Source organism: Myotis lucifugus, unplaced genomic scaffold (assembly GCF_000147115.1).
Source record: "Myotis lucifugus unplaced genomic scaffold, Myoluc2.0 scaffold_53, whole genome shotgun sequence".
Lineage (NCBI taxonomy): Eukaryota > Metazoa > Chordata > Mammalia > Chiroptera > Vespertilionidae > Myotis > Myotis lucifugus.
Genome location: NW_005871101.1, coordinates 2621241 through 2634454, shown reverse-complemented (window position 1 = coordinate 2634454; position 13214 = coordinate 2621241). Strand labels below are relative to the sequence as shown.

General features: G+C 36.0%; 2 protein-coding genes and 1 non-coding gene across 6 annotated transcripts in view; all 3 read left to right on the top strand.

The window, feature by feature from the left end:
* MYNN (myoneurin) overlaps window positions 1–6016 on the top strand; it is a 17909-nt gene extending 11893 nt beyond the window's left edge. For 2 of the 4 annotated variants that reach the window (XM_006088863.3, XM_023753904.1), the window contains exons 6-8: window positions 337–420; window positions 1448–1534; window positions 3357–4964. In XM_006088863.3, coding sequence (XP_006088925.1) covers window positions 337–420; window positions 1448–1534; window positions 3357–3619 — 434 coding nt within the window. In that variant the 3' untranslated portion in view covers window positions 3620–4964. Of the gene's footprint in view, window positions 1–336; window positions 421–1447; window positions 1535–3356; window positions 4965–5284 lie in introns of those variants that run through there. The other 2 variants (XR_001348232.2, XM_023753905.1) reach the window with 2 other exon arrangements.
* Window positions 1–13214, top strand: part of LRRIQ4 (leucine rich repeats and IQ motif containing 4) — a 62019-nt gene that overhangs the window by 9971 nt on the left and 38834 nt on the right. The window lies entirely within an intron of this gene.
* LOC111826085 lies at window positions 12667–12773 on the top strand. Its single transcript, XR_002829329.1, has one exon. It is a non-coding gene; the product is annotated as a U6 spliceosomal RNA (small nuclear RNA).

Here is a 13214-nt window from a genome sequence, read left to right as displayed (position 1 = left end):
ATAAAAGGGTACGGTCTTTTTTTTTTTTTTTTTTTTTAGTTTTATTCATTTCAAACGGGCCGGATTCGGCCCGCGGGCCGTAGTTTGCCCACGGCTGTACTAGAAGGACATTTGCAGAAATAAAGTTTTATTAGATCAAAAGCATCAGGTTACATGAACAGTATAACATAATTACTAATATTCATTTCAGTTGGATCACAGTGAAAATACCTCTAAAATACATTATAAAGAGGTTTTAATTTTAATATTTTAAAACAGCTTACTTTAGATTATTGTAATTAATATATATTATATTGGTATAGTACACCACTTCGCTATCTTTTATTTTCCATCTAGGTGAAAAACCATACATATGTGGTATTTGTGGGAAAAGTTTTATTTCCTCAGGAGAGCTCAACAAACACTTTCGATCCCATACAGGTCTGTGTTTAGGGAGAATGTATTATTTTTTGTTCTCTCTAATTTCTTTTTATGTAAACCTTGACTTTTAAGCCATTGTGGACTATATAATACATAGTTGTACTTTTCAGTAATATTTTAATGCATAAATATCACCTTTTCATTGGCTTACTTTTTTAGTTGTTTGGAGTGTGAAATAAATTTGGTTGAGAATTGTGTAGATTTTCTAAGAGGTATGCCAGATAATAGTTTTTTAAGTGATTTGGATTTAATTGCACAGATATACCAATAAATGAAAAGGAATCAGTAATAGATAACATTTTCTTGTTAAACATTGTTCAGCAAGTTTTAGGAATAAATTTTAATATTGGAATGTTTATTGTAAAAGGTAGTAAGTTGTTATTGTAAGTTGTATGAAGAAAATATTAAATGTAAAAAAAGTATTAAGGGAAAAGGCCACTTTGAAAATGTGCTGTTCTGACTTTTTCTTTTTAAAAATTACCCCTCATAATTTCTGTTTAGAATAGTGTGAACACTTAGGAAACATTTAATAAATTTGTTGTCAACTTAAAGCATCAGACAGTTCTTATTCCAAGAGAATTACAATTTTATAGCATTTTATTCTGTCAGGTTTTTTAAAGGATTTTCTAATTTATAAAGGATTTTCTAATTTGAGAACAGAAACAATAATTATGCTCCCCCCTCCCCCACTCTATCTCTTAGCCAAGGTCTGGTATTTAATTGCACTCACTAAATGTCTGATAGAAATAAAAGAGTAAGTTTTTTGTTTTTGTTTTAGTTTAAAATTTCTGTTAATGAAAATGCTCAGTTTTCCCTAAAATGGGGAAAACTTTACATAAAGTAAAGGCATGCCTATGTGTATAGAAGTTTTTATTTCACTATATTAGAACCAGGTGATTAAAATGGTAATTTGAAACTAAATTTAAACAGTGTAGTAATGTTTGCCTTGTTTTCATGAGCATTAATATTTTTGTCTTAACTTAGCTTCTAAAATATTGAGGTTTTAAGCTTTTAACTTATTTTTCAGGAGAAAGACCGTTTATCTGCGAATTATGTGGAAATTCTTACACGGATATTAAAAATTTAAAGAAGCACAAAACAAAAGTTCATTCTGGTAAAGGCTCATGTTTTAAAAATTTGGTGCTTTCTCATATTGATTATAACAATTTAGATTTTTTAAAACTAGACACATATGAGGAAAGTAGCTTTATAATTTGTACATAAGTTCACTCTGAATTTCTTTTCATATTGATCTTGTAATAAATATTTAACTATGTTCTCCATTCAAAAATCTGATTTATGAACAGTTTCAAAAAGAAGGCATATATAAGTAAATGATGTATCACTATTCCGTTTACTAGAGTCTGGGTTGGCTAGAGTTTACTGTAGTTATATGAAGAGAGGGCCATCATGAACACAAATCCAGATATATATATGTATATGGAAATAAGGAAATGGAAAGCCCCAGACTACTATAATATATAAAAATAAGAGAGCCAGAGTGCAACATTTTAAACATATTGCTTAAAATGAATTCCTTGAAAAAGTTTCACTGTGCTTACCATTTTCTTCTGTTGTGATTAGAAACAAAACAAAACACCAGGCTTCTTCGGTGTATAGAAATGCTAGTGAGTCTTTGATAGGAAACATAAACATAAGGATTTAATTAGTAACATCTGAAGACTGCATTGAGCCATTAATTCCACAAAAATTTATTAAGTACTTCTAACGTACACATAACTTCAGGATATATGAAGTTGAACAAGGTGTAGTCTAATCTTCAAAGAACTTGCAACCTGGTATGGGAGACCAGAAATCTAAATAAATATGATTACAAGACAATATGTAGGCTATAATAGAGACACTAAGTGCTGAAGAAGAGATTAATTAATTCTGAGGTATTGGAAAGACCTAATCCTGGGGAACCTGGAGGACAGAGAAGAGTTAAGAGGATGGAAATGGGAAAGGAAGCGTTCATTCCAGGCAACATTGTGGAGAGAAACACTGGGACAGGAAAGTGGAAGCTATATTCTTGGTTGAACTGAAGAGTAGTCTGTAAGAACTGAGTTATTGAGTTACATTTTTATACAAGCAAATGCACAGTTTTGTCTAATAATAATAGTGAGATTGTAATCATGTCAATATTATGTGTATAGCTCTATTAGGTACTTTAGTTGAGGATTCAAAGCATACCTAAGTTGAGTGTTAAATAGTGATAAGAGAAACTGGAGGCCTGGGCCCTCAGCCTGGCCTGCGCCCTTGTCCTTTAGCAGTCCGGAGCCCTTGGGGGATGTCCAACTGGGGGATGTTCAGCTTGTGGCTGAGCGGCACTCCCCCTGTGGGATCGCACTGACCACCAGGGGGAAGCTCCTGCGTTGAGCTTCTGCCCCGCCCCCTTGTTCTGCCGTTCATTCAATTTGCATATTACCCTTTTATTATAAAGGATAGCATGTCACAAGGCATTACATGAAACACAAATGAGTGGTAAAATAGATTAGAAGCAACTCATCTAGGACTAGAATAATTAAGTCCATTTTTATTAATTTTTTAAAAAAATGTATTTCTTTATTGATTTTAGAGAGGAAGGGATAGAAACATCAACGATGAGAATCATTGATCGGCTGCCTCCTGCATGCCCCCTACTGGGGATCAAGCCCACAACCCCGGCATGTGCCCTTGCCGGAATAGAACCCGGACCTTTCACTCCGCAGGCCTATGCTCTATCCACTGAGCCAAACCGGCTAGGGCAATTAAGTTCATTTTTATTGTGGAGTTGTTTGAACCTAGTCTCAAAGCCCATGTTGTATAGATAACGAGGGCTATTCAACAAAAGAGAAGTAGCCTGAGTAAAGGTGTGGTGGTTGGAAGTTCTGGGAATGGTAAGGGTTTTGTTTTGTCTTTAAAGATAGTATAATTTTTTTCCTCTTCCATTTCAGGGGCAGATAAAATTCTAGATACTAGTATAGAGGATCATCCCTTAAGTGAACAAGATTCCATACAAAAAAGCCCTTTATCAGAAACTTTGGATGTGAAACCTTCTGATATGACTTTGCCACTAGCCCTTCCACTTGGGACTGAGGACCATCACATGCTTCTGCCTGTCACAGATAATCAGTCTCTGACATCAGACACATTGTTGAGGTCAACTGTGAATGGGTATTCAGAACCACAATTGATTTTTTTACAACAGTTATACTGACTTTGTGAGGATTATGGAATTGCTAAAACATCTCTGGTAGTAAACATAAACATCTCTGGTAAGGTGCGTATATTCATCTTAAATTATCATTTATTTGAGTTGTGGCCATTATTCATTCACTGAAGTAAAGGCACCTGTTGCTATATCTCATAACTGCAATGCTTGTTTTGAGTTTTGGCTTTTATGTCAGTAGCACTATTTTGGGTGGTTAAGTTTCCTTATCTTTTAGAGCTGCCTAAATTCCATTTTTATTTTGCATTTTAGACTTGCCTTTCATTTATTGAAGTGGAATCTGTCAGTTTATATGATTCAGTTTTGACCTGTGGGACTTAAAATTTTTCTTCCCCTCAAAATTAAAGTAAAATCCATGATGGTATCAGCACAAGAGTATTGCTGTTACTAAGCTCCATAGGCCAATACATAAACTATGAGGGAAAAAATAAAATTTCATATTTCTGCCTAAGAAAATTTAGATACTGAATAAGAATTGTGCTATATCTCTATTAATATATTCCATTGGAGATAACTTTTTTAATGAAACGAAAAATATTTCTCTTAAAAGCTGGAAAAACTGTATATAAATTCTTGTTTATTTTAGAACTCAGTATTCTGGAGAAAACCAATGGTCAGTACCTTTGATTTGAGTTAACTGACATTATATTTTCAAAATAAATTTAAATAGCTATTTGGTATTTTTACTTTGTTACAAGACAGTTTCAAAATTTTATTCAGGTTATGTTTTAATAGGTTTCTAGATTATTGAAGATGAGGAAAATATACTGAGTTTTTAAATTTTTGAATAAGTTTCTCTTATACCTGTTGTGCACTTTTAAAATAGAAAATTCTAAAGAGAATTTTCTAAATATAAACTTAATGCATACTATAAATCACTTGGTTTCTGAATTTGATACATTATATTACATAGATTTAAGAAATTTAACTTCAGTTATAAGTACTAGTAAACACTTGAATTATCAGAAAGCCAGTTTATTAAACATTTTATATTTGAGTGTTCTATAAGTTTTGAGTTTGAAAATTTTATAAGAAACCACAACATTTGGTGGTGGTTTGTAGCTTCACAGTCACCCTTTTCCTTCCTAATGAATATAAAAAATCAGTATTATTCTGATATCTGCTACCACTCTTCCCCATTCTACTTTTCCCACACACTAGTATTGATTTATTTTACTGCCTGATCTTTGAACATTATCAGTTTCAGAGTCAGTTCCTGTACCGCTCATCGAACACACCTTGGTGACATTATATTTTATTTCTGCCATACATTAGTTGTGGCTTGTTTTGGTTTTAAACTACATCTATAATAAAGTTATGTTTTCTATTGGTATTGATTTCTTTGATTGTATTTTCTCTGGGGTCTTGGCCATAGGAACCAACTCGAGTACATAATAAAACTACTTAATTCTTGTGAACTGTAAAAATCGTCACCATTTCACGCACACTCAGCATTTTTACAGTAAATTACCACCAATAAGATTGACTTAATTGAATTGAGTTTGAAATATGCCTTATATTTCCATCAAACATAGTATTTAATTATTTAAGAAATCTAGCTATGCATGTGTATTGACTTAATATACTGGGCTTAAATACAATTTATAGAGTTATAAAATGTTCAACTAATCTATTCTGGCTTAAATTCAATAGGAATTTATTGGAATGTGAAGATTTTAAAGAAAATTAAAAGACTCAGCCTCTTTAAGAAGTCTGCTGAAATGGAGAGGTTATATTTAATTCATCTCTTCATTAATTCAAGCATCTAATGAACAAAGTTTCTTTTTAAAAACACTACAATGATGTCATAATTCTAGGAGGGCAGTAGTTACCAAATTTCCTCTAATGTGATCATTAGCACTTTGCCTTTGCATAGATTAGCCTTCAGATTTATTATTTTTAGTATTACTGGATTGGAATTGTTATAGTTGATTTACTGTGCTTTTTTTAAATCACATTATCTGCTTTTTTAAATAATTTTATTTTAAATTGGATTGGCTTGATGCTCTTCCAGAATGACAGGTAAAGAAAGATTGAAAACTGAATTTCCTGTCTTGTCATTCTTCTCATAATGCCATCCTATTCTTTATCATAATATACATATATTTTAGTTGTATTTGCTATCATTCTGATAATCAAATGTGTCGTTTTAGTTAAGTTCATCTTTAAATATGTCTACATAATGCATTGTTTTGAGAAAAATCTGTTCTTATTTATTATTACTAAGTTTTTTAAAAAGTGTTTAGGATGCTGAAGATCTTACTGGGAAACATTTTTTAAGTTTTGTTTTGTTTGTATGAGACTTTTCCTACTGTATTGTTAGAGGTTAGACTTTTTAAAAAGAAACCATAGATTATATATAAAGGACTTTTTGCTGTTTTTAAATGATACTTGTTTTATGTTTAATTTCATAGGAGGATTTTGATAGACAAATTATAGAAAATTGTTTTATTTTTTTTCAAAAAGGGTTCTATCAGTTCTAATGCAATGATAGTTTACCACTTTTCTATATGTTTTAATTCTACAGAAATTGTGCAAATGAGTAGTTGAAATGTGCCCATATAAAGACAGTATACATGTATTCATGTTTTTAAATATCCAAAAATAATAGCTCTAACATTTGATACATACAATAAACATTTATAGAATAATGATAGCCAAGTCCCATCGCACCCCACCTTACTCCTACTGAATCAAACAATCTTTGGAACATATCTGTGCTGGCAAAGCCTCACAGTTTATCTTAATCTATACTACACATTGAGAACTATTATCCTAAATATTTTTAATGTCCATCCTTTTGGAAGCATTTATTAATGAAGCTCTTCATATAACTTTCCATCTTTTACTCAGAGATTTTGAGTCTAGAACTTAGCTAGAAATACCACCAAGTAAAAAGAAATTATATTTTAATGCAATACCTGTAAATTCTACATTTTTACTCATTTATGAACTATATTGACATTTACTTATTGTAGTATTAATTTCTTTTTTAAAAATATTTTTATATATTTCAGAGAGGAAGGGAGGAGAGAGAGAGAGAAACATCAGTGATGAGAATCATCAATCGATTGCCCCCTGCACACTCCCCTCACCCCCCACCGAGGATTGAACCCAAAGCCTGGACATGTGGCCCGACTGGGAATCAAACTGTGACCATAGGTTGATGCTCAACCATTGAGCCACACTGGCCGGGTGGAGCATTAATTTCTTGAGACAATAATATGGTTTACTCTTCTGTCGCTGCAGTCCCTGCCCCCTTTCATTCAGGAGAGATTTGGTATATTTAAGGAATTAAATAATTATATAAATTATCATACAGAAATGGGGATATTCAATTTCAAGAAGAATGGACTAAAACACCATGGTTGTGAACAGATATTTGGATTAAAATATTTGGCTAGTATTTCAAATGCTGGAAAATGAATGAAATTGTTACCAGTGGGGAGAGTTCCTCATCCCCACCTGTTGCTCATGGGAATGGAATTCTTGTGATATCCTGAGAAAAAGAATTTTCTGAGACTCACATGGGAGGATGAAATATTGTAGAAAGCTTTATTTCTGTGGAATTACACCCCTGAGTTTCTAAGGTCCCATTTCCCTATGTCCCTCCAAGGAAGAAGTATAGCTGTGGCTTCAGTAGGGCTAACATAAAAGCCAGTATCCAGAGTCTCTGTTCCATATTAGGGCATCGTCCAATCTTGCATCAGACTAGTTTAGTTTGTATTCCCAGCTGCAGTCTATCAGTCTATTTTATGTGGGGTCAGCATGGCCATGGGCCATGTGTCTACGGAGGGAATACAGGCAGGTGCAAAACCAAAGGAACCAGAGAGCCAAGAGCCACAAGTCAAGAGAGTCACAGGAGTGAACTCCTTTGGGGGTTTATGTATCCCCCAAATTTCCATGGGTGCAGTTGGCTCCACCACTTATAGCCAGTGATTTCTGTTCCTAGATTTGATTGACAAGTATCTTCCCTTGGTCACCCCAACTTCACTGCATATGTGTCCATCCTCCCTTTTGTCTATTCCCTTCCCCCAGTAACATGCAGGGGATGGGCCTGTGGTTCCCTGTGGAGTGTGAAATTGTAGTTTCCTGGTGAAGCTACCCAGGTGACATGCCTATAATATCTGACCTCCCTTTTGTTCTTTTTCTATTAATTAGCTAATTACAATGATATCAAAATCATAAAGCTACAAAGATAAATAAGATAAATTCCACCCTTAAGTTTACAGTCAAATGGGAAAGACAAGCCTGAATATAACTAGCAATAAAATAAGTCAGAATGTGGGGTACTGCAGGGGAGGAAGGCAAGAAAGGAAATGTTGAGCAGTCAGGGAGTTGAATGGACAAAAAAAGGGCTGTTGCTCCCCTAGTTCTGAAAACAAGAGATGGATGATGGGAGCCCTTTGCACACAGCTGACTGAGATAGGCAGAATGGAGAGAAAGTATGAAATGGGAATGAGAAGTTCCACATGTCCAGCTCTATACCTATACCATCTTTTTTTTTGTTATACCATATTTTTTGTTGTTAATCCTCATCCTAGGATATTTTTTTCCTTTGATATTCAGAGACAATGGAAGGGAGGGGGATAGACAGAAACATTGATTGGTTGCCTCCCACCTGCACTCCAACTGAGGCCCAGGATCCAGTCTGCAACCAAAGTCCATGCCCTTAACTGGAATCAAACCCAAGACCCTTCAGTCTGCAGACCAGTCCTCTAACCACTGAGCGAAACCGGGTAGGCTTAGCTGTACCTATACCATTTTACTTGCAAAGTTCTCTACCCTTAGCCTATGCAGAAGGAATGGGATTGGGTAGCCTGGTTCATAACCCACGTTCTCACGAAAACCGCAGTTGACTGCTGAAGGGCAGGGGCTAGACAGCCACATTTGTAACACATGATTCCATACCAAGACTACAGCTGCCTGAATACCTTACCAGTGGGAAACAGTTCTTAGGCCAGACTGAGCTAGTTAGGTTCTTTTTAAAAATATATGTTTTTATTGATTTTAGAGGGAGAAGGGAGAGGGATAGACAGAAATATTGATGAGAAAGACACATTGGTTGGCTGCCTCCTGTGTGTTCTTCCGCCCTCTCCCCCCACACAGCGAGGATCAAGCCTACAACCCAGGCATGTTCCCTGACTGGGAATCAAACTGGAGGACCTCTTGGTTCGTGGGTCAGTGCTCAACCACTGAGTCACACCAGCCGGGCTACTTAGGTTCAATATATTTTTATTGATTTCAGAGAGGAAGGGCAAGGGAGAGAGAGGTAGAAATGATGATGATGATGTCTCAGTGATGAGACAGAATCATTGATTGGCTGCCTCCTGCACGTCCCCTACTGGGGATCGAGCCCTAAACCCAGGCATATGTGCTGACCGGGGATTGAACTGTGACCTGGTTCACAGGCCAATGCTCAACCATTGGCTGGGCAGGCTAGTTAGGTTCTTTCTCATAAATTTGAACTATGAAATTCTGAGACCATTACGTATACATATAAATAAAAGATCATTTATAACTGGCCCATGGTGAAGCAAGCCAAAAGAAACTGAAGAAGCAGAAAAAGCTGATTTGTAGAGCAAAATCAAGGGGATGAAATAGGTTTGCAGAACCAACTGAGGCCTGTGAGAGAGGAGTTGCCCAGGTTTCTAGCTTTTCAGGTCCATTCCTGGGACACAGCCATGCTTCATTTCCTTATCTTTGGATTCCAGTGAGTTTTGCCTGATACATCCTTATAGTAAATCCCCTTGTTCTTTTATTTTAAAGTTTTAAGTACATTTTTTTTTTTTTAATTTCAGGGAGAGGGAAAGAGAGAGAAATAACAATGATAGAGAAGCATTGATCGGCTGCCTCCTGCATGCTTCCTACTGGGGATCGAGCCTACAACCTGGGCATGTGCCGTGACGGAATGGAACCGTGTGACCTCATGGTTCATAGGTTGATGTGGAACCAATGAGCTGCCCCAGTCGGGCATAATTCCGCTTTTTCTTAAAAAGGCTTGAGTCAGTTTCTGTTCCTTGCAGTTAGCTTAAGACACCTAAGTTTTGATCCTTAGTGACTGGGGTGGTGATGCCAAGAACATAAATGAAAGAGAAAACTCTTATTGTGGATTTACTGAATTTGACTGGAGGTGAGATATCCATGGGAAACCAGCAGTAGTTGGAAATGGGGCCTGAAACCCACTAGAGGTGAAACTAGAGAGACAGATCTTGCAGCATACGACTAATTATTGTGATAGAAGTGATTAAGGCAGCCTTGGGAGTTGGTACAGAAGAACAAAAGATGAGGACAAAATATTGGGAAAATGCATTTCAAGAATTTGCCAAAGACAAAAGGAGATGGAAAGTAGTAACAAAAAAGTGATGGTTCAAGCTGGTCACATGGTAAAGAGAAATTAAATAGGATGCCAGTCAAAAACAACATTGGGTTGGGTAATTGGAGTAGAAGCCAGGTGGATGTAGTTTTAGTAGTAGATAAGACATAATAAATACTATTTAGTTTGAAAAGCAGAATGTGTGGCACAAACAAGATCATTATTTTACCAAATATCTAAAAAAGTATAAATCATTTTGTTCATTTTTTTTTCCAAATTTTAAACATTGTAAAATGAGCATAATATAATTCCCAGCACTGTAATACAAGGCTGTTTCTGAGCTGGATCTTCAAAGATTGCTAGGAGGAAAATGGAAGGAAACTTCAGACACGTATATGGTTGCAGATTTACTCATGACAGTTCACATGTGCAGAGGAAGTGGAGTTTTCCTATAGAACTTCCATATCATTCCTCGTGAGCTCCCACCAGTGGGAAGTCTGGAAAAAAAATAATTTTTAGTCCTAACCACTTTAAAATCGAGCCTTATATAAAGGGGATATATAGTTTATAATATCTTGTTAATGCTTAAACTCTTGGAATATTGCGGTCTTATTTCTGCTCTTTCTCTTAAATGGGATCCAGATATATGGGGGAGGGAGCTTCATATGACACAGTGGCATCAAGGAAGTCAGTGTCTTCAGCTCTTCCTTTCTCTGGGCATCTTGCTGGCCTCTGGTGCCCTGAGCAACAGCTGGTAAATTGTGTGATCAGGTTTTTCCGACGAGCCTGGTCGGAGCCCTCAGTAGTTCTTGGCTGCACTGACCTCACCTAGGTTTTCTTAGGTATGGAGAACTCTGAGACTTCTTCAACTCTCAAGCAGTCCGGTTGCAGGTTACTTACTGCGGGCTCCAGGTAAACCTATTTGCTTCCCCATTAGCTATCTTCTGAGTCTCCTCTTGGGAGAATGTGGGAAGTTAGTGGGACATCTCCATAGCACACAAGAACAGAAAGAGGCCTAGAAAAGCATTAGTGCTAAGGGTTACTTGACTGTGTCCTAGCCTTAGAGGCTGTCTTTCCAGAATGCTGTAGACTCGTCTACTGCCCAGCATATTCTAGAATATTTCAGTGCAATAAAAGATGGGCTACTGCTACATTAAGCAACATAAATGAATCACACTAATACAATGTTGAGCAAAAGAAGTCAGATACAAAACGTATACACTATTTGATGCCATTTATTTAAAATTATTGAACAGGCAAAATTACTCTGGTGTTAGAAGTCAGTATAGTGGTTGTCTATTGGAAGAGGTTTGGAGGCACTTGGGGGAAGCGTGTGATTTACTGTCTTTATCTGTGTCATAGTTAACATAGGTGGGTAACTTTGTGATCATCTAGCTATTCACTCAAGATTTTTGTACTTTTCTGTGATTGCTATACATCCATTTAAAAGAAATATATAATTTTTTCTTTTAAATTGAAGAATGCGAAAACCAGAGCATTGGTTTTTAAACTGTAAAGAGGTGAAAGGTGACCTGGATTGTAAAAATGCAGACTCTACAGGCTGCTTAGAAACTTTTGATTCAGTTGGTCTGACTCTGAGAATCTGTATTTTAAACATTTGTCCCAGGTGATTCTGATGCTTCACACTTTTTAAAAATGCTGATTTAGTATCTGTAGTTTGACAAACTGTGATCACTCTCTGGACAGATGTTCAAGTGTAAGAAGTTTGTCATAATATATTTTTAAAAAATATTTTTATTGATTTCCAGAGAGGAAGGGAGAGGGAGAGAGAGAAACATCAGTGATGGGAGAGAATCCTTGATTGGCTGCCTCCTGCAGGCCCCTTGCTGGGGATCGAGCCCACAACCCAGGACCTTTATTTCTGCAGACCAACACTCTATCCACTGAGCCAAACCGGGTAGGGCAGAAGTTTGTCATATTGTCATTCAAGCTTGAGTTTATTGGATCTTTATAGGAGTAGTATTTCCTCACGAACTTAATGTTTTCCAAATGTAATAACAGTTTTAAATGTATTTTTTCCTATAGCATGATTTTTTAAAAAATATATATTTTATTGATTTTTTAGAGAGAGGAAGGGAGAGGGATAGAGAGCTAGAAACATTGATGAGAAAGAAACATCGATCAGCCGCCTCCTGCACACCCCCTACTGGGGATGTGCCCGCAACCAAGGTACATGCCCTTCACCAGAATTGAACCTGGGACCCTTCAGTCCACAGGCTGACGCTCTATCCACTGAGCCAAACCGGTTAGGCCCTATAGCATGATTTTATTGCACTTACTGAATTCTGTAGTTTTTCAGATTTGATTAGAAAACAAAAATTTTATTCAACTTCCTATTGCATTTTTAAATTATTACAGAACCACTTTGACTTTCCTGGGACATACAGCTTTTTAGATACAGATGTTTAGTTCTGGATCTGTTCAGCATGTAATAATGTAAAAGCACTTTGTAAAACCAATTAGTTTTTATATATGCACAAGAGAGATATTAAAATGGAAAGAAAAGTTTTCAAACATGTAAAGAAGAACTTTGCCACATAAGCTTTGATAAAATTTAATAACGAAGAGTAAAATCAGTAACTAGTAAAATCAGTATAAGTGTCCAGATATATTCTGTGGTCTGTATAGTTTTACTTATTCCATTTTAAACATTTGTTGACAGCACCAATGGAAGGTCATATCTAAAATTCTATTACCAGTGCTCGCTTCGGCAGCACATATACTAAAATTGGAACGATACAGAGAAGATTAGCATGGCCCCTGCGCAAGGATGACACGCAAATTCGTGAAGCGTTCCATATTTAAAAAAATAAAAATAAAAATAAAAAAATTCCATTACCAGATGTGGTAGTTTCCTTAAATATAACCTATAAACAATATTTACCTTTAAAAAAACACACACACACCTTGCCCCTGGCAGGCGTGGCTCAGTGGTTGCAGGTTAGATTCCCAGTCAAGGGCACATACCTAGGTTGCAGGTTTGATCTCTTGCTCTGGTCGGGATGAGTGCAGGAGGCAACCAGTTAATATGTCTCTCTTACATCGATGTTTCTCTCTCTCCCTCACCCCTCTTTTTTTCCAGTCGCTTAAGAAAAAAAAAAAAAATCAGTGGAAAAAATATCCTCAGTTGAGGATTGACCAAAAAATAAAATAAAAACCTAGAAATCCATTTCATACATTTTGTTACTAACAAAAACTATTGGGTGTGTATTTATTAACCAATTCCAGATGTTTTAAGGTTTTGTT